At 38.7% G+C, this 22,106-nt stretch overlaps 1 protein-coding gene across 19 annotated transcripts in view; it reads left to right on the forward strand.

The window, feature by feature from the left end:
• The first annotated feature begins 1,918 nt into the window (after positions 1–1,918).
• The window catches only part of ABI1 (abl interactor 1), a 103,752-nt gene continuing 83,564 nt past the window's right edge, over positions 1,919–22,106 (forward strand). For 14 of the 19 annotated variants that reach the window (XM_065872889.1, XM_065872894.1, XM_065872890.1 and 11 more), the window contains exon 1: positions 2,042–2,158. In XM_065872889.1, coding sequence (XP_065728961.1) covers positions 2,042–2,158 — 117 coding nt within the window. Of the gene's footprint in view, positions 2,159–5,104; positions 5,114–15,829; positions 15,852–22,106 lie in introns of all 19 variants that reach the window. The other 5 variants (XM_065872905.1, XM_065872901.1, XM_065872891.1 and 2 more) reach the window with 4 other exon arrangements.

The raw sequence follows: 22,106 nt of genomic DNA on the forward strand, positions 1-22,106 counted from the left end.
TAGAATCCTTGATTGGGGGAATTCCCTGGTGGTCCAGTGGTTAGGCCTCCGCCTTCCAATTCGGCCAGGGTTCAACCCCTGGTCAAGGAACTAACATCCCGTAAGCTGCACGGCCGAAAAAAAAAAAGAATCTGGTGACTGGGTGTAGTTATCTCTTTCAGGTAGGAGAAGATATAAATTTTTCCTTGTAGAGGCTGAACATCATATGGCCCCTAGTAAAGGCAATATCCAATAAATACTTATTCATGGGTCAATTTTTAAACATTTGGTTGTCATGTTATTAATTTTATAGTTATTGTGATTCTAAATGACTTCATGGAGAGATGAAAATATGCACTTTTAAATGATCTTTAAATTAGTTTCCTTTCGGCCTTTGGACAATACTTTTCATAGTCCATTATATCAAAAGCATTTAATGTTTCTCTTGAAATAAAAAGCTTGAAATATAGGGTGTTTTAGACTTTTCCAAAGCAGTTGATGATTTTTAAAAAAGCACAATGATTTTACATGATGTAGAGAAACAACCTGTACAAAACTTCAAAAATGTAGGGAGATATATGCAGAGTCAAAGAATAAGAGATTAGGACGCGATAGTACTAAAATTTGTTTTTAGTTTTAAAAATTAAAAAAGAAATTAATGGAAGTATAGTTGATTTACAGTATTATCTTAGTGCTATAACCAAGCAAAGCGCTTGTGTGCTCATGGCTCAGAAAGCCAAACTCTTGACTGTGGGAGTTTGCAGCAGAGTAAGGGTTTATTGCAGGGCGCCAAGCCAAGTGAGTGAGAGACAAGCCTCAGACCCACTCCAGCTTGGTCTTTGAGTTCCGGGTGTTTTAAAGGTGAAGAACAAAGAAACTGGGATTAATCGTTGCCCTGTGACATTTCTGTGACATTTCTTAATCGTGATTTCGGGAGTCAGAATGTCTCCAGTTTATGATTCTCTGGCCATGTGGTCCATGGTCCACGGTCTGTGAGCTCACCTTGCCCTGGAGAAACATCCTGAGTTTGTACCTTAATGATGATACCTGTAACAGTGATTTTAGTGCATTAACGACGTTATTGACAGCAGTAACTATAGTCATCTGACGTAGGTTGATTAGTGTTAGCACAGGATTGAGGTCAGAGGGGAGAAAGAAATGAATGAAGTTTTGGATAGAGATTAATCATAAACTCAATAAGGGACCATGGTTTTAAGGGGACTCCAGTTTCAGGTGTACAACATAGTAAATATTTTTTATAGATTATATATGTGTGTTTGTTTTTAAATCGTGGGTCTGTAAGTGTATAGAGTCTCCTTACTCAACTTGTACCCCCAATGTTGAGTACATTGCTTGGTATAGAGCTGTTAATATCAAGTGTTGCCCAAATTTTAAGTGAATTGAGGAAGTTTAGAAAGTAAAGCCTGCAGAAGTTTAGAAAGTAAAGCTTGAGTCGCGTTATCTCTAAGAAAATAGAGGAAGTAAAGATTTGGAGTTTTCCATACTCTAAGTCCTTATAAATCCTTATCAGGTGGGTATCTGATTCAAGGGCGTTTCCTAGTTAACCAAGTTCTGCCAAGCTTCACAGCCTTCTCGGGGAACCGGTTTCATTCTCTAGAATCACCCTGTGGCGCCATCTCCCGGAGCTGTCAAGAAACTCGGGATTTAAACCACCACCCTTGTTCCAAGCTCTTTAATTGCTCTCCTCCCGGGTCTTTTTCTGAGGTTCCCTGGACGCATGCGCTTTCGATGGGCGGCCAAGCCAGTGAGAGACTACAATTCCCAGAAGGCCATGCCAAAGGGGGGGGAAAATCCCGTGGTTGCGGGAAGGGGGAGGGAAAAACAGGAAGGCTCGCGAGAAAACGAGCTTGGGGAGGCTGCGAGAAGTGGGTGGAGGCGGGTGGAGAGCGTGAGGAGAGCGAGGAGGAGGTGCCGTCCCACAATACCAGGCGGGAGGGCGGGCAGGCGGTTTGTATCCGGGCTGTGAGGTGCTCGGAACCTCCGCGGACCTTGCAGCCTCTGTCTCTTTAACGCGAGAGGAAGCGATGCAGAGGGGTGGAAAATGGCAGAGCTGCAGATGTTACTAGAGGAGGAGATCCCGTCTGGCAAGAGGGCGCTGATAGAGAGTTATCAGAATCTGACCCGGGTGGCGGACTACTGTGAAAACAACTACATACAGGTGAGGAGCGCGGGCGCGCGGGCGGGCGCTGCCGGCCGGGCCGAGGACCCGCCGCCGGCCGCCCGAGTGACTAGCCCACTGGGCGGGGTGGGGAACTGCCTAACCTCAGCGGCAGCCCCAACCCCAGCCCCAGTCGGGGAGAGAGCGGGTGGCCGGGCTGCAATACAGGAAGTGGCCGTGGTGGTTGAAACCCATAGAAGCGGAGAGAGAAAATGGGCGAGGGAGCCCGGAGCAGCGGCCGCCGCGGTCCGGCGCCCCCCTGCCGTCCGCCACCTCGCGGGCTCGGCCCCCCGAGCCGCGCTGCCCCCCGGCCGCCCTCCACCCGCCGGCCTTCCGTCCTGGAGCCCCCCGCCGCCTCTCCGCCGGCCGAGGGTCTCGGACCGGGCGAGCGAGCGGAGAGCAGAGGGCTGGGACGAGGCTCGGGGAGGAGCGGCAGGAGCGAGAGGAGAAGCGGGGGGTGCGTCGGGGGAGGGTGGGTGGGGGCGAGAGTATGTCAGTTCAGCCCAGAGGGTGTGTCTTTTATTTATTTATTTTTAAAATTTGTCGTGAGTCACATCACACAGACCTCCCCCGAGGAGAGGAGGAAGCGGGTGGGGAGCGAGGGAGGGCGTAGAAGAGAAGTTAAATCTCCGAATTCCGTTAATTGAAGGTTTGTAAATCTGCCTGCCTGTCCGTTTTCAAGTCGGGTTTTCTCCCCCGCGTCTCATCATTTTCACTTCCGCCCCCACCGTAATATATTCTAGAGTTTGTTAGGGCGGTCGTTAGTGTAAAGCACAAATTATCCTTAACTGCTTGGAAAAATGGCTTCAATACTCTCTCTTCCCCAAAAGTTCTTGAACTGCTGGCTTCTTAAGAAACTTAGCTTAAAATAGAATGGTGTAATCGCTGGTTGCTTTTTTCCTGAGGTTTCTCTCTTTACAGTACATGTAAAGAATGAATCCCCGAACTAGAACCAGAACGTCAAATATGTCATTCTAAATTTATTAGAAAATTCTTGGGACCTTATCTATGGCAGATAGTCGGTTGTTTGCTTTTATTTTAATGATTGAAAGTGAATTATGTTGTGTGGTAGTTTGGTTTGTAGATCTTTAACTGCATAAACTAAGTTTGCAGTAGAAGCAAATAAAAGTAGCAGAGTCCTTTATATCAATGTAATGGCACCAAAAATTCGCTTGTTAGTGGTAAGGCATGACCAAAACGTGGTTTCAGAGGCTGGGGTTATTGCAGTTCAGAACTAAAGTATTTATAGCAATGCATCCCACGTGATTATCATTTTTAAGAACCAGTGGTTTCTGTGTTGGCAGATGCTTTTCCTCTATTTTTAGAAGGAGATACTGTTTTCAGAATATTTTGAATGTTTCTCAATTTCCGTATTAGTAACATTGTATCTTCAGTAGCACTACTAGTTCATCTCATAAATTTTTTCAAGCTTTTACTTTAGGAATTCCACTGATAAACTTGTTGAATGCCTGCCACATCTACTGTATTAATTGTTTTTGCAAACTTAATATTTAGCTTTTAAAAAAAATTCTAAAATCTAGTAGAAATGTGGATATAGTTTTCAAGCAGAAAAATTTTCTGTAGGTTATCGATATTAAAAATAAACATGTTTTATTCAACTTCACATGAAGAACTTTAAAATTGAAGTGAATCTCAGTTTGCTGAAGGTTTTAAAGATTTTGAAAGTCAGAGGGAGAGCACAGGAAGTTAAATTGCCCCCTTTCTAGAAAAGTCATTTCTTTGTGGAAGTCAGCAGATAGGCACTTAATAAAAGGGTGGCTTCTTTTCGTTTTGCATGTTGGGAAATCTGACAAATATATGGTGTGTTAACTGTTACGTGTTTGCCCATGCAAACGTGTTTTAACCTGTCTTTTGGCTATTTCTTTTTCAGGTAGTTGTGTGCTGTACATTTTTTTTTCCCCTGACCCTTTTCTTTGCCCCTCTTGCCACTGTAATTTTGAAGCACTTTAAAATTTCATTATATCCCTAATAAAATAAATCATGTTATTTCTCACGTAGTCTTTTAAGCATGTTAGTACCATGATGCCAAGATCCACTGTCACTGGCCCAAAGTTTTTTTGGTGGTCCTAAACTTGACACCAGTGAGATATTTAGAAATACTGGGGAGGGGGGAGAATGAAATTCACACATAGCACTGTAATAGCTTTTAAACTTTGGGCTGCATGAAGCTGGCCACTAGCTCCCTTCCCAGGAGGCTCAGACAGGGTCACGCTCTGACAGGCTCAGAAGATGGTAGCTGATTTTGTGATGTACTGTGGTGCTGTGAAGAGGGAACACATAGTACTAGAAATATCTGTTTAGATGTCGTTTGAGATCTCTCTGTATCCCTTCTGTGACCGATTGGATAAGGGCTAACACCCTATGTAAACATACCTTCTCTTGGGGAAGGTATATGGTCACTTGTGTTTTGCGAATTTTTTTATACCCAAGGTGAGTTAAATTATTGCCTGAGTGATTTTTATCCTGAGAATTTACTTTTCATTTTGTTGTTTTCCTACAGTTTGGAAATACAGCTCAGGTAAGGTGTTTAGCTGGCAAGTTCTTTTGGCTGTAGTGCAATTGAGTCCTTGAGCACTTTATTAGCTCTTTTGGTCTTGTTGACTTTAATTATTAAATTGTATTATTAATAGCAGAACTTCTCAGAAGAGTCCACTATCTTAAAAAGGACAGGGTTTTTGAAATTCTTATGGGAAAATAATATTCAAAGTAGAGAGTGTACTTTATATAAACATTTATATAGACATAAAGAAAAATCTTTGCCTTTTCCCACCTTTAGTTTGAATTTTCTGGTGGATTGTGTCAAGGACAGTCACTCTTCAACTTGAAGAGTTTTTTGTTCATCTGGTCGGTTCTCTTTGCTCTACTTTAGGGTCCATACTGCCTTTGTCATGGGGATTATTTTGAGGAATAGGGAGGAGATCTAAGCGAAAAGGAGTAGAAACTGCTTACGAAAGGTTTCTCAGCATAGATTGGGTAAGGACAGAAAAGTCTCCCTTACAGCTTAACTTTTTAAAAATTAATTAATTAATTAATTTTTTTGCGGTACGCAGGCCCCTCACTGTTGTGGCCTCTCCCATTGTGGAGCACACGCTCCGGATGCGCAGGCTCAGCGTCCATGGCTCATGGGCCTAGCTGCTTTGCGGCATGTGGGATCTTCCCGGACCGGGGCATGAACCCGTGTCCCCTGCATGGGCAGGGGGACTCCCAACCACTGCGCCACCCGGGAAGCCCAGCTTAACTTCTTAATTTAATTTGTTCCCTGGAATTCCGCCAACAGGGGCTTGTTTGGGTTAACAAGTATATACTAAAGTCTGGGAAGATGAAGGGGATGTTACCAGTGAGCTACTTAATTTAGCTTGATTTCCTCCACCCATGACATCAGTTTATATTCATTTGCTCATTATGCCCATGTGATCTTGGAAGGCAGATAATTTTTTGAGGGGGAGCACTTTAGAGTAGGTAAAAGCTGACATTTTTGGTACTGTACAGTTTATTCCAGTTTATAAACTAATGTCACTTAATTATTACAATAATTATGATCATTTTTTCTTTCTTTTTTTTTTAAACAAATGAGCAATCTGAGGTTCAGAGACGTTGAATACCTAGCCTAAAGTTCCATATCTTGTATGAGATGGTGCCTAGAATCAAACCCAGATTTTCTGATTCTGTATCCTAAGTGGATAAAAAGAAATGTATGAAAAGGGTAATAGAAAAGGGTAATAGAAAAGGGAAGAGTAACTTGCTTCTACTTATTGACTCTTTCACAGTCTGTGCTGGTTGATTTGTATTACCTTTAATCCTTACAAAAACTCTCTGTGATAGGCAGTATTCTCTTCCAGATGAGGAAATTGGGACTTGGAAAAGTTAAATGAATTTTTGTTTGATCACACATTTAGGGATTGGCAGTCAGGATTTCTCCCTAACTCTTGACAGGCTCCAGAGACTGCTCTTTCCATATCATACTGTCTCCAGATGTGAATGAGTCTAGAACTCAGACTAGTTCAGAAATGTCATGGAATAGACTCTTGTGGGTCATGTCTGGTAAACTAACAACTGTTTTACTGTTGTTTCCTCTGAGTTCCAAGTTGTAATATAAGAACAGGTATGTTTGTAATATGGGGACTTGCCCAATCACAAAAGATGGTAACTTTGGCACTTGAAGTATTGAATTACAGGAATCATAGGCTAGTTTTTCACTGAGCACAGTGGATCCTCTTCTTCTCTTGTGCACCTTTGCCCTTTTTTTTTTCTGTTCTGAATCAGCTTTGCAATTGTGATAAGGAAATTTGTAGAAGAATTAGTAGAAGTTAGCAAAACAAAAAATGTCTTGAAATATTTTGGGTAGTTCTGATTTCCACACAAACTATGTTCAGGTAAAGATGTCAGCGTGCTTGCTGAGATTAGGACAGATTGGAAATGGTAGAAATCTTACTTGCACTTGGAAGTTTGAGTAAAACAGTGGCTAGCAAAATTAGAGATATAGGTTGGAAATCTAAATGAATTAAACAGGGTTTTAGTAATGTACAACATGGTAATTCTAGTTAATAATACTGTATTGTATAATGGCTACTAGAGTAGATCTAAAAAGTTCTCACCACAAGACAGAAAAAGAAAAAAAATTTTTAATTTGTGTGGTGATGAATGTTAACTGGACTTATTGTGGTGACCATTTTGCTGTATATAAAAATAGTGAATTATTATATTGTACACCTGAAACTAATATGGTGTTATATGTCAATCATATCTCAATTAAACACAATAAAATGGGATTTTAGATAATTTTATGAAAAATCCTCAGTTTATTGTTAGATTGACCTATATCATGTCATAACATTAATTAAACATTAACGCTGCTGTCAAACAGGCAGAATCTGACCTTGTATATTAGGTCTTAATGAAAGTCCATTCATCTCTCTTTTTTTCCTTTTGTAACTATAATATAATAAGAACTTTATGTGTGGTACTGTGATCTAGTTCTGGTGTGTTTAGATCCTCAGTTTTAGTAGGTTTGTATCTTTAGAAGAGGGTTGTTTTAAGAAAATTGTTGAAATAATCCCTTAGGATAAGAACACTCTTCTAATTCCTCTTATGTGCTTCTGCTTTCTCCAGTTGGTTCTGATAGCTGAAGAATACTAATACTCCTTGAGGTAGAAAAGAGGTATTTGGGCAATTTGGATTCTGATCTATGACCATTTATTTATTTATTGGCCGTGCTGCGAGGTGTGTGGGAATCTTAGTTCCCTGACCAGGGATCCCCCCTGCAGTGGAAGCTCGGAATCTTAACCACTGGATAGCCAGGGAAGTCCCTCTGTGGCCATTTAGAATAACTGTATCTTCAGTTAAATTATGTCCTAGGAATTAGAAATTTGTGAGTTAATAGGCAAGAATGTATTAGCCAGAGAAGAAGAGTGCTAATATTGGGACAAGAGTTTGAGTCAGACATTAGGAGATTGTGTAGACGTAATTCCATGAAAATAGTGTTTGTAAGAAAAGTAAGGTAAAAGTGATAGTTGAAAGGTAATTTTGGAGCATTTAAAAAGTTTGAATTTGGGGGGAGCTATATATTTTTTCTAATGTCTTTTTGTGTTGATTGTAATTTTTACTGAAGTTATGGTTTGACTTTTGAAGAATAATAGTCAAACCCTGGGGCTACAAACGTTTTAGACCTTAATATTTATTTAATAAGACACCATCCTAAAAAATAAGGGATTTTTTTTAAAAGTATGGTATTGAGAAAATGGCAATTGTTTGATTTTGGAAAATGTCAGTTACTGGATTTTGTTTTTAAAGGAGATAGCTAACCTGATGATTTTAACTGTAAACATTAATTCCATAGAAAGGAGACTTGAAGTTTTTTAGTATTACCACTCTGTGTCAACCCAAATAGGTACACTTAACTAATTTACTAATTTTCTTCATTTACAAAATGAAATTTTCTGAGAAATAGTTGGTAGTGAACTAGTATTTGTGAAAAAAATCTGGCAGCAAAACAAAACATCCTAAGGAAGATAATATTTATTTGTTATCAGATAGATTCTAATTTTGATATGCATCTGTGCTTAGCAAGTTCAGCAGATGTTTGTGGAATTGTGATTTATATCAACTAAAGAATATTGGTAGTACCATCTCAGGTATAGCTTAAAGTATAAGGAAACCATTTAAAGTCTTGTTTTACTCATTTTTAGCACAGTAATTAAAAACTCATATACTCAGATGTGGAGAGAATGGCATAATGAACCCCGACATGTTCAACATCCAGCTTTAACAATTACCAACTCATGGCCTTTCATCTGTAATCCTCTCCTGTCTGTCTGTCATTATTGTAAAGTCCATCTTTGATGTATCATTTCATCCATAAATATTTTAGTACGTATCTCTAAAAGATAAAAGGCTTATTTAAATCCACTGCACAATTTCTATATGTGGGGGAAAAGATAATGAATGTTATTATGATTTATTTATGACAATAAGGAGTAGAGACCTTCAAAATAGTTAATGTATTTTAAGTTTACAAACAATTTTGTTAGTAATTCCTGCCATAGGTTGATTAGAATATAGCTATATTATATGCTTCATAATGGAATTAAAAAAATTGAGCTGTAAGTCATATAATATAAAACCAACCATTTTAAAGCATACAGTTCAGTGGTATTTAGTGCATTCACAGTGTTCGGCAACCACCGCCTCAATGTATTCTAAAACATTTTCATCACTCCTCGGGAAAGCCCATACCTGTTAAGTAGTTTGTCCCCATCCCAACCCCCCGGCACCTGGCATCCATCAATTTGCCTTGTTTCTATGAATTTACCTATTCTATATATTTCATATGAATGGAATTATACAATATGTGGCCTTTTGTGTCTCTTTCACTTATATAAAGCGTAATGTTTTCAAGGTTCATTCACTTGGTAGCATGTATTAGTACTGTATTCCTCTTTATGGCTTAGTAATATTCTAGTGTATGTATATTATACCACATTTTGTTTATTCATTCATCCTTTGATGGACATTTGGGTTGTTTCTACCTTTTCGCTGTTGTGAATAGTACTGCTATGAATATTCATGTACAGTACTTGAGTGCCTGTTTTCGGTTCTTTTCCATATATACACCTAGGAGTCCTTCATAGTGGTATTTTGTTGTGAAATACATAATTACCTAATTTTGCACGTAGATAATTTTGAATTTCTACCATTGTACTGCAGTGTTAAGAAGGAATTCCAGGCATGAACATACACTCAGAACTTCAGTGTGAATTAAGGCTTGGAGCCTAATTTTCTACTTTATATGTAAAGTTAATTTTCCCCCTGATTACCAAAGTAATATCAAATACGGTAATTGCACGAATTTTAAACTTTTTAGAAATATATATAGCTTAGACAGGACAAGTTCCTTGTAATATCACTCACATATATAGCTTTCAACGAATATAACTAAAGTTTATATTGTACAATTGGTAAACTCATCTTGCTGATAATAAGGCAGAAAGTATTTCAGTCATAGTATACTTTAAAATTAAAAAATTCTAACACTTCTGTGAGATTATCTAATTATTAAGTCAGATGTGAATTATATTCTTATTTAGAGCTTAAATGAAGCATAATACATAAGATGTGCAGTTGGATATTCTCAACTGCTTTTGATTGGAGCAAAATTTTATTATTTATCTCCTTGAAACTTAAAGGAAACAAAAATACTAACGTTAATGAAAAAGTGTATTACTGAAAAAATTTAATTTACCTTTAGTTTGTTTCCTGACTTTATGTTTAATTACTGTTAGTAATTTCTACATGCTGTGATAAAATTGGGTTTGGTAAATTTTATTTTCATTTTCTTGAAAGGCAAGTGTAGTACTTTGTGAGAACCCTTTTTATTTGGGCCATGGGGAATTAATGCCCTCTACTTAAACACCAGAAAGGTATGTAATGCAGCATATGGCAAAAGATACTTAGTTCAAATACTGGCAACCTAAGACTTGTAGTAACAAACACTTTAAGAAGGCAGTGTAGTGGAAAGGGTTGATTAGTGCCATTTAAAAATCATGGTTACCACTCAAAAGTGAGGCCTCAGTATAGCCCAGCAATCCCACTTTCTTTTTCCACGTCATTTAATTTAAGTTAATTAATTAATTTATTTTTTGGCTGCATTGGGTTTTCGTTGCTGTGCGTTGGCTTTTCTCTAGTTGTGGAGGGCAATGGCTACTACTCTTTGGGGTGCGCGGGCTTCTCATTGTGGTGGCTTCTCTTGTTGTGGGCACGGGCTCTAGGTGCACAGGCTTCAGTAGTTGTGGCACGTGGGCTCAGTAGTTGTGGCTTGTGGGCTCTAGAGCACAGGCTCAGTAGTGTGGCTCACGGACCCAGTTGCTCCGCGGCATGTGGGATCTTCCCAGACCAGGACTCGAACCCGTGTCCCCTGCATTGGCAGGCAGATTCTCAACCACTGCACCACCAGGGAAGCCCTGGCAGGCAGATATTTAACCACTGCGCCACCAGGGAAGTCCTTCCACGTCATTTTACACCATAAACTGTTTTAAATTTTCTTTTCCCTTTTAAAATCTCTTTCCTTTCTCATCTTTTATTTCATAGAGAAAATAGACCTCATTGTATAAGACATATACTTTCTTACCACTACATTTCCAAGCCTACTGGTGTCCTCATTCGTCCTATTCTGCTTCCTCCTTGTAATGGAGGAGAGGTGTGCTTCCTCCTAGCTAAGGTCAGTCCTTATCTTTGCTCTGGGTCCCATCCTTGCTTGCCTTTTAGAAAACTTATACTTCTCATATCTTTATTTCTTCTCTCTTTACTGATTTTGTGCAGCCAGAATTGAAACATCTCAAGCCTCTTGATCAGTGTTTAGTTCTTTTCTTGCTTGTTTTCTCAGCATCACTTCACACAATTGACCATTCCCTCTTTTTTTTTTTTAAAGCTAATTCTTTGACTTCTGTGATGACATTCTTTTCTACTTTTTCCTGTTACCGTCTGGCCCTTTGTTCTCCCTTACCTTGAAATATTACAGTGACTTTGTATGAGCTCCTTTCTACACCTACCCCCTTAGGCTGTTTTAGTTATTCCCATCTGAATGATCTCTCTTCCACTGCAATTTCAATCCATATATCTGCTTGTTTGAGTCACAGGTACCTCAGATTTATAGAAACTGAACTCATCACCTTTCCCCAGTCTCTCCTACTACTTACTTTCCGCTGACTCACGCACTCGAAACCCGGGCATCCTTCTTGGCTCCTCCATTATTCTTTCCTGGCACCTCCTTCCCCAACTACCACTACTGATTCATCTGTACCAGGTCCTATTGAATCTTCTTCTTAAATTTGTCTATTCCATCTCCTAGTGTAAAGCTTAGACAACTGCTGTAGCTTCTGTCTTCTCATCACCACATACCCCCTCTGATCACCTCGCTGTTATCCACACTGTGCCACTTGAATGTCACTTTCAAAATGGAAATCTGATCATGTCACTTCACTGCTTAAAAGTTAGTCAGTGATTCCTCATAAATATGCAGTTTCACAGCGAGACCTATTAGGCCATATGTAGTATAGCTCCTGTCTTTCTAGTCTTACTGCATTCATCCCATTACCCTCGTCTTAACCAGTCAGTCATATTGGCCTTTCAGTTTTTGAAATTTCGTTTTTTTCTGCCTTTGCAAATGTTATCTGACTAGAAAACTTGTTCCTCTTGGTCTGAATTTTATTCATTCATCAGGTCTTATAGTTCAGATGAAAAATTACTACATTCATTCATTCTTCATTTGATCAAAATCCTTTGAGTACCTACTGTGTCAGGTACTATCCTAGGTACCACAGATAGAAATATAATGTGAGCCACATATCTAAGTTAAAAATTTTCTAAAAACCACATTTAAAAAGTAGGAAGAAATAGGTTGAAATTAATTTTAATAACATTTTATTTAACCCAGTGCATCCAAAATATAATTATTTCAATAAGTTATCAACATAAATAGTTTGTTAGGGACTTCCCTGGTTAAGAATCTGCCTCCCAATGCAGGGGACACGGGTTTGAGCCCTGGTCGTGGAAGATCCCACATGCCGCAGAGCAACTAAGCCCGTGCGCCACAACTACTGAGCCTGCACTCTAGAGCCCGTGAGCCACAACTACTGAGCCCGCGAGCCACAACTACTGAAGCCCGTGCACCTAGAGCCCGTGCTCTGCAACAAGAGAAGCCACTGCAATGAGAAGCCTGAGCACCGCATCGAAGAGTAGCCCTCGCTTGCCGCAACTAGAGAAAGCCCACACACGGCAATGAAGACCCAACACGGCCAAAATTAAAAATAAATAAATTTATATTAAAAAATAGTTTGTTAATGAGATATTTTACATTCTTTTTAAAGTACTAAATCTTTGGAATCTGATGTGTGTTTTATACTCGCAGCACATCTTAGTTGCTGCATAGACAGTGAAAAACTGGGACAATTAATACGTGGGAAGTCCCGTGAAATGTAAGGATAGTTGGAATCGAGGTACTAGAGTAAACTGCAGAGATAGAAGTTGGGTGTTTAGAATGTGGGATTTTTAAAATCTAGATTTTTGGAAGTGTTGTAATTACTAGTGATGACCATGGGAGGTTTTGACAGTGATGAAGAAAAAATGGAAGAAAAAATTGTTTTAATTCAGGAAGTCAAACGACTGAGAGACAAGAGTTTTGGGTGGATTATCTGAGTGAATGTTGACATCACTAAGAATATGATAGGAATAGTGATGAATTAGTCCTTAGCGAAGGAGGGGAGTAATGAGGATGTTGGTGGATGACAGCAATAAGGTTTCTTTCTTAAACACCTCTTCCCTGTCCTACAAGGTCAATTTATACCCTATTAAATGCTCTTATAGAATCCTATATGTTTCCTCTGTGGTGCTCATTACATATGTTTGACACTTGATGCTGATCTACAAGAAAGCAGGTTTACCACGTTTGTCTTGTTTTTTCCTATATCTCCAGTGCCAGGCACATAAGCTCTCCAAAGTTTACATGAACTGTTAAAGGAGTCTGGAAGCTTAGTTCTGGTCCTCATTCTATCACGAATTAGTTGTATTTTAACCAGCCTTTAACTCTTTTATTTTATCTTCTAAAAAAGGGCGAGTTTGAACTAGATTATGTCTAAAGTTACAATTCTGATGGTTTTTAGTCGAGTTTGTCTCTAACTTTTAGCCCTATAATTCTGATGTTTTTCATTAGTTTGTTTCTGAGTTAGTCCTTCAATTTCCTCTAAAAAAAAATCGCCAATTTATTACACTTATTCCTTCTATTTTGTTGTTAACAAATGTTATGTTTAAATGTTTACTTTGTCATAATTAAGGTATCAAGATACTGAATAAATAGGTTGTTCAGGAAGTGGTTTAATTCAGATTGTTATGAACTGTGATTCCTCTTAAACATTCTTAAAATCTTTTTATTAAAATCACTTTTTCAGTCTTGCTGAAGAGAGAAAATATAAGTGAGATTGTGTTAAATTAGACATCTTTGTCTTTATTCCTTCACTGATCAACAGTACTGAAACTTACGGTCTCAGGACTCCTTTATACGCTCAAAAAATATCAAGGATCCCAGAGAACTTTCCTTTAGGTGGTTATATCTATCAATATTTACTGTATCAAAAGTTAAAATGGAGAAGTTTAAAATGTTTATTAATTCATTTAAAATAACATGTAATGGGTTTTAACATAAATAATGTAAATAATAATTTTCTGAAAAATATCCATAGGTTTCCCAAACAAAAAAAGTTTAATGAGAAGAGTGGCATTGTTTTATATTACTGCACATCTCTTTAGTGACTGGCTAGAAGACAGCTAGAAGACACTTCTGCATTCAGCCTGTTGTGATATTTTATTTCGGTTGAACTATGTGAGAAAATCTGGCTTCATACAGTTATGTAGTTGGAAAGGAAGGAGTATTTTAATAGCCTGTGCATAGAATTATGGATAATTTTCTTTGATATTGTATCAAAACTCAGCAGATAGTAGTTCTTAAAGGTTGATTGCTGTGTGGACTCTGAAACCATATCAATGAACATTTTATACTCCAGTACATTAAAAATCATTGCATGGGTCATTTGGATGGAAAGTATTTGTTCACTTAGTTATGTGGATCCTTCTGAATGTTGACACATTTCATTATATGATATGAAAAAAATCACATTCATTAATATCACTACAGATCTTATGAGTCTTTAAGTATTGAAAAGCTTCCAAGCTCACATTGGTGGATGAAAGGTTTCCAAAATTCTATTTTTTACTTGAAAGCTCGAATTTTACTGTTGGCAACAAGTATTGCCAGTTATTTTCCTTGAAATGATAGGCTCACTTCGTTCATTTTTAGGAAAGTGTCTGCCAAATATCCAATCTGATTAACCATAGTTTGTCAGTTGTTTTTTGAAGTTCCATGGGAAAATGGCTTATTCAGCTTGCAACTAAATTGCACAAGTGCTTTTTCCTATTGTACTTAGAATGCAGAATTACTTTATATATACTTTTCATTTTGTCACACAGAATGTTAAAAGGCATCTTGCCAGAAGAGAAGGCAAATAGCATTAGTATTATTATGAAAATAGTTTTGACCTTGTGAACCTCCAGAAAGGGTGTGAGAGATCCTCAGTAGTCCGCAGACCACACTTGGAGAAACTTTGGTATAGATGATTGGTTTAGTAGACTTAATGCCTTCCATTTATGGTAATAGTGGGACTCTGAATTTTAAATATCTTTGTATAGCACTATCTGTAGTGCACATCTCTGACTAAAAGCTTGTGTAAATACCTCATAAAAAATTTAAAGTTCCTTGTGTAGGAATTCTCTTAGTACAGCATATACTATGTTAATCATTTTGGATAGTTTCTTATATTATGGGTCTTATTATTGCTCTGTATATTTCACCTTTCAGCACTAATTTTGAAATAGTTTTAGTTTCATATATCTGTTTTCTCCAAATTTTACCCATGCCAAAAGTTTGGTAATTTGTTTGAATAAATTTATTTGATTAATAGGAAGTTGTTTAAATTATATGATCTTTATGAAGCAGTATGAAACACTAATTTTAAAGTGTTGATCGTCATCATTTAGTTTATTTCTAATTTGAGTATGTTCCAAATTAGATTTGAAGAAATCTGTTGTTGATATTACCTATGGTACATATCTTCCTTTTCTGTACTAAAGTATTTGTCTCAAAAAAAATAAAAATGACCCAACTAAAGTAGTAGAAAAAGACAAAAAAATGGAGAATATGTTTTTTGTTTCAGCTGTTTCTCTGACATTTTCCCTCTTCTGTTATTTATTTTTATGCTTTTCATGAAAAAAGCTTTGGATTAATCCATTTCTCTTTTAAACCATTTCCCTTTCACAAAGGTTGCGAAATCTTTTTTTCTTTTTCACCTCCACATTTCATTAGAATTAATAATCAATCATATTCAGACTTTATTATGAATAGTGGGGAGACAAACTGGCGATACTCCCATTCTTTCAGAATAATCAGAGAATGCCATAAAGATCCTAAAGAAAACTGGCAAATTTTTACGGGTTCCCAAGTTGGAACCATAGGAATGCCCAATAAAGTGAAATATGTGTAATTATATGTAGCATACTTCACTGTATGACAGCATATATTAGTGTGTCACTTATTCAGTTATTCAGCAGTTTTTGACTGTCATGTGCCTAAGTATATTTTGTGAATCAGATGTAATGGTTGCCCTTAAGATAAAATCTCTGCCTCCCTCGCTAATCAAATAAACCACATCCTGTAATAAATTTTATCTAGGGAAGCACATGTCGACATGAGAGTGTATGTCAGCTGCTCCCACCCAGCCTGGCATATCAAAGAAGTAATGTTGGGATTGAGATCTGAATGGTGAATATAATTAACCAAATTTAATATAGTTAACCAAGAATTTTTGAAGGAAGGAACAACAGTGTCCTTACCAGAGGGAACAGGAACATTACGTATACAGGCCCAAAGGTGAGGGAAAACAGAAGTATTATTATTTTTTCGCATCTTTATTGGATTATAATTACTTTACAATCTTGTGTTAGTTTCCATGGTACAGCAAAGTGAATCAGCTATGTGTATACATGTATCTCCTCCCTCTTGAGCCTCTCTCCCACCCTCCGCATCCCACCCCTCTAGGTCATCACAAAGCACTGACATGATCTCCCTGTGCTATACAGCAGCTTCCCATTAGCAATTTATTTTACATATGATAGTGTATATATGTCAGTGCTACTCTCTCAGTTCGTCCCAGCCTTCCCTTCCTCCCCGTGTCCATACGTCCGTTCTTTATGAGCAGAATGATTTTGAACAAGTTATAAACCTGTGTGCTTTAGAGTATAGTGAGCAAAGAGGGGAAAGTGATCTGTGGAGACTTAGGGACCAGATCAAATAAGTTTTTTATAGGCTGTGTTAAGGATGTTGGTCTTTTGTCTGAGGCTGATGAGAAGACGTGGAAAATTTTAAGCAATGGGATGACATCATTTTTACTTTTTAAAGATTACTTGTGTTTTGGGCTTCCCTGGTGGCGTAGTGGTTGAGAATCTGCCTGCTAATTCAGGGGACACGGGTTTGAGCCCTGGTCTGGGAAGATCCCACATGCCGTGGAGCAACTAGGCCCGTGAGCCACAACTACTGAGCCTGCGCGTCTGGAGCCTGTGCTCCGCAACAAGAGAGGCCGCGATAGTGAGAGGCCCGCGCACCGCGATGAAGAGCGGCCCCCGCTTGCCACAACTAGAGAAAGCCCTCGCACAGAAATGAAGACCCAACACAGCCAAAAATAAATAAATAAAAAGGCAAGCATTTGAATCCCTTTTTAAAAAATAAAAATAAAGATTACTTGTGTTTAGAGTGGAGAACAGATTGGAAGGAGGCTGGAGTATGTATGGATTGGAAGGAGCTCAAGAGGAGATGGTGGGAGGCTGATCTTGAGGTGATGGTAGCGAGTGGTCGTGAATTATCTAAACTCTCTAGTGCCTGGAATCATTGTGATGGGCTGTGACTACTTATTTTTCTTTTCTAGAAGGAGGAGTGTTTGAGGCTGTAGAGATGTGTTAAAAGTAATTCAGCAACTAGTTGTTTGATGCTCAACGAATAGTTATTAATTGCCTACTCTATGAAAGACTCCAGGTGTTGTGATGTCTATGTTACATGCAGTATAGTTATGTAAAAATCATTGAATGATAGAAGATTATAAAGCCTTAAATTTAGGGAAGAGAAAATTGATCTGTAGTACTTACATTTAAATGAGGAAATGTTCTGTATAGAAGAAAATAATTGTAACTTTTGAAAGGTTTTTAGTTTTAGCAGTTTGTAGAATTTTGCTTAGAGAAAGAAAAAATGTCAAGCAGCATTTTTTTTTCTAAAAGAGCATGTAGGTAATTAATAGATTCCCATAAAAGATTAAATGATTCAGTTGTATTAAAAGCAAAACCTAGAATTTCCCTTCCTTCTTCTCCGCATATGCCTGTTCATCCCCTCCCCCAAACCACCGTCAAGTTGTTTTGTATCCTTCCACTTTTTGCACAGAGGATGAGGAAGATTCGTCTGGCACTGGTGCAGGATGGATTTGTGAAGGTGCAGACTGGATGCAGAGTGACAAGTTAGAGGACTGGTATATCTGTTCTTGAATTGAGATAGCTGCAGTTAAGATGGAAAAGGAAGAAATAGGTGCAAGAAGAAGAATCAGGAAGCTCGGTGAAGGAGATATGGTGGATAGGGAAAGGGAGAACTCAAAGATGACTTATTTTACCTAGAGCCATTCTTCTCCAGCGTAAAGCCAATATGCCCACAGAAGGTAATTTGCAGTCACAGAAGTGAATCTATGGACCTTCTCTTTTTCAGCCGTTAGTACACAGTTGGTTCCGGCACACTCCAGCTTTTACTCCTCCACAATTGAATTGATTGGCAGAGCAGTGGGTTGGAAAATAGGAATAAGACTTGACTGTTAGCTGGCAGTGTGGGTAGAAGTGGGCAGCGGGAGGAGAGAGGAAAGGCACTCTAAGGTTTCTCTGGCTGTGTGCTGTGGTGTCATGAGGCTGAGGGGCAAGTTCCTCCTTCTAACATTAATTTTGATGTTCTGTCATAATCTTCTGTATTATAGATTGCTGGATTTTTAGACACTTAGAATCTTTTGTAAGTACCTTCAAAATATGTGTGGCTTATATGTGGATTGAGAGCTGTCCCTTTTAAAAAGGAACTTTCAGAGAGAATTTTAAGGAACAGTGCAATGTTTGGGGGTTTCAGGGAAATTTAAATTTCTCATGGAGTGAGTTTTTCTGAGTCATGAGTTAAGCGGAAGGGGAGGTTGGGAGGCAAGGGATCTAGGTAGTAGGAAAATCATGTGTACCACGACAAGTTTGAAAGAGCTACACGTAATTCGTTTTTGATAGTGTCAGATGCAAAGGAGGGTAGTGGAGGAGATGAGGTCTCAGTCAAAAATATACCCAAACTGCTGGCATTAAACTGTAGAAAACCAGTGTAGTATTTCCCACATTTGGAAACAGAGAAACCACATTTTAAATTTAACACTGGTAAGATGACACTGTGCTTTTTTTTGCTGTGCCCTGATATATATTGTGTTCTTTCATCTGGACACATTTGGCATAATCAACAGAAGCCATTCAGTAAGTGGGTAAATGCAGGAGAAATGGATTATAGGTCTGAATAAATCCCTTTTGTATCAACTAAGTATAATAACTTGGGGACTGCTTGCGTTACTGGATTTATTATTAGTGTTTAATTATATCTTGTGGAATATAGAGCCACTTATCTCCAGTTCAGTTGTGCATTTCTTACACTCATCCTTATTCTGCCTACTCCCCCTGCCTCCCTTCGCCCCCCCCCAAAAAAAAAGAGAGAGAGAGAAAAGAAAGGCAGGCAGGTAGGATGGTACTGTCTATATGAAAACCCTGCCACTCTCAGGGTTTTTGTTTCGTTTTTGAGTGAAAAGGTAAGGTGGTGTAAAGTGAGAGGAATAAATGACATGTTTATGTCGCTGAGAAGAACTGTAATAAAACATTCCTTTTATAGTCAGGCACAAGTCTTCGGAAAAAAGTTTACTTCCACCAAGATGTTTTGACCTCATGGATACTGTAAGTCATGTAATGATCTTGTTTCTTTTTCTTTTTTTTTTTTTTTTTTTTTTTCGGTATGTGGGCCTCTCACTGTTGTGGCCTCTCCCGTTGAGGAGCACAGGCTCCGGATGCACAGGCTCAGCGGCTCCGCGGCATGTGGGATCCTCCCGGACCGGGGCACGAACCCGCGTCCCCTGCATCGGCAGGCGGACTCCCAACCACTGCGCCACCGGGGAAGCCCCTGATCTTGTTTCTTTATCTTTGTGGATTCGTGGAGATCAGAGCCAAACTTATGGCTCTGATTTATTATGTAGTACTCTGTGGTCTCTGTGGTCTGTGTATTAACATCGTGCCTTTATCTTTTATATTATTGGATAACCTGATTTTTATCTTGTATATTTTCCTTTTTTATTTTACACATTTTTGTATTGATATAGTAATACCTAATGGCACTACCCTAGACCAATGAAATTGTAATCTTTTTGGGGGGAGGTGAGGGTTAGATTGGATCCAGGGCTCTGGAATTTTTTTAAAAAGCTCACCAGGGGTTTTGATGTCCACCTAGGGTTGGAAATCACTGTTCTAGAGCAGGAGTGGGCAGATGTTTTCCCAAAGAGCCAGATAATAATTATTTTAGGTATTGCAGGCCATGTGGTCTGTCACAACTACTCAACTCTGCCATTGTAGTAAGAAAACCATAGATGATATGTGAATTAATAGGTGTGAAGGTGTTCTAATACAACTTTGTTTGCAAAAATGGGGGGTAAGTATTTGGCCTGAGGGTCATAGTTGTTGAGCCCTGTTCTACAGCCTGAACTATACTGTTGATGTACTAGAACTGTGCTTGAGCCAACATACTGAGGTGAATGGATTTATTTTTTTGTCTGTCTCTTTCTTTTTTCTTTTCCAGTTGACTTTTTGAGAGCAGGTTTAGATGCACAGCAAAATTGAATGGAAGGCACAGAGACTTCCCATGTACTGTCTGCCCTTACACATGTACAGTCTCCCACATTATCAACATCCCCCACCAGCATGGTACATTTGTTACGGCTGATGAACCTACACTGATACATCATTATCACCCAGAGTCTGTAGTTTGTTTACGTAGTTTAGGGTTCACTCTTGTTGTTGTACATTATTTGGGTTTTGAAAAACATAGAATGACATGTGTCCACCATTATTCTGCAGTACACAGTAGTTTCACTGACCTAAAAATCCTCTGTGCTTCACTTATTCATCCCTCCCTCCTTCCTGACTCTTGGCAACCAGTGATCTTTTTACTGTCTCCTAAGCTTTGCGTTTTAAATAAGATCATATAGTTGGAATCATACAATATGTAACCTTTTCAGATTGGCTTCTTTCAGTTAGTAATATTCATCTAAGGTTTCTCCTTGTCCTTTCATGGTTTGATAGCTCATTTATTTTTGGCTCTGAATAGTATTCCATTGTGTGGATGTATCACAGTTTATTTATCTGTTCATCTTGGTTGCTTCCAGGTTTTGGCAATCATGAGTAAAACTGCTATAAACATTCGTGTACAGGTTTTTGTGTATACGTAAGTTTTCACCTCCAAACTGACTGTACAGTTTTGGATTCCCATCATCAGTGAATGAAAGTCCTAGTTGCTCCGTATCTTTATCAGCATTTGGTATTGTCATTGTTCTGTATTTTGGCCATTCTAATAGGTGTGTAGTGATAATTCATTTTAATTTGCATTCCCCTGATGACATGATGTGGAGTACCTTTTCCTATGCTTATTTGCTATCTGTGTCTCTTCTTTGATGAGATGTCTGTAAGGTCTTTGGTCCATTTTTTAACTGGATTATTTGTTTTCTTATTGTTGCGATTAAGAGTTCTTTGTGTGTTTTGGATAACAGTTCTTTACCAGGTTTTTAAAAAAATAATTATTTATTTATTTATTTTTGGCTGCGTTGGGTCTTCGTTACTGCGAGCAGGCTTTCTGAAGTTGTGGTGAGCGGGGGCTACTCTTCGCTGCGGTGCAAGGGCTTCTCATTGTGGTGGCTTCTCTTGTGGTGGAGCATGGGTTCTAGGCATGTGGGCTCAGTAGTTGTGGCTTGCAGGCTCTAGAGCGCAGGCTCAGTAGTTGTGGCGCATGGGCTTAGTTGCTCCGCAGCATGTGGGATCTTCCCAGACCAGGACTCGAACCCATGTCCCCTGCATTGGCAGACGGATTCTTAACCACTGCGCCACCAGGGAAGTCCCATATCAGGCATATTTTGCAAATATTTTCTCCCAGTCTGTGTCTTGTCTTTTCATTCTCTTGACAGTGTCTTTTGCAGTGCAGAAAATTTTAACTTTAATGGGTCCAGTTTATCAATTCTGTCTTTTCATGGGCTATGCTTTTGGTATTGTATCTAAAAAGTCATCGCCCGGGAATTCCCTGGCAGTCCTGTGGTTAGGGCTCCGTGGTTCAATTCCTGCTGAGGGCCCGGGTTTGATCCCTTGTCGGGGATCTGAAATCTCACAAGCTGCGCCGTGTGGCCAATAAATAAATAAATGAAAAGTCATCGCCCAACCCAAGGTCTCTAGATTTTCTCCTATAAAACTAGGAGTTTTATAGTTTTGCATTTTGGGTAGGTCTGTAATCTGTTTTAAGATAATTGTGGTGAAGTATGTAAGATCTCTGTTTAGATTCATTTTTTTTGTATGTGGATTTCTAGTTGTTCCAGCACCATTTGTTGAAAAGATTTTCCTTGCTCCGTTATGTTGCCTTTGTTCCTTTGTCGAAGATCAATTGACTATATTTATATGGGCCTATTTCTGGCCTCTCTGTTCTGTTCCATTGATCTATTTGTCTGTTCTTTTGCCAGAACCACACTTGTCTTGATTACTG

The sequence above is a fragment of the Phocoena phocoena genome, chromosome 2, assembly GCF_963924675.1.
Source record: "Phocoena phocoena chromosome 2, mPhoPho1.1, whole genome shotgun sequence".
NCBI classification, from domain to species: Eukaryota; Metazoa; Chordata; class Mammalia; order Artiodactyla; family Phocoenidae; genus Phocoena; species Phocoena phocoena.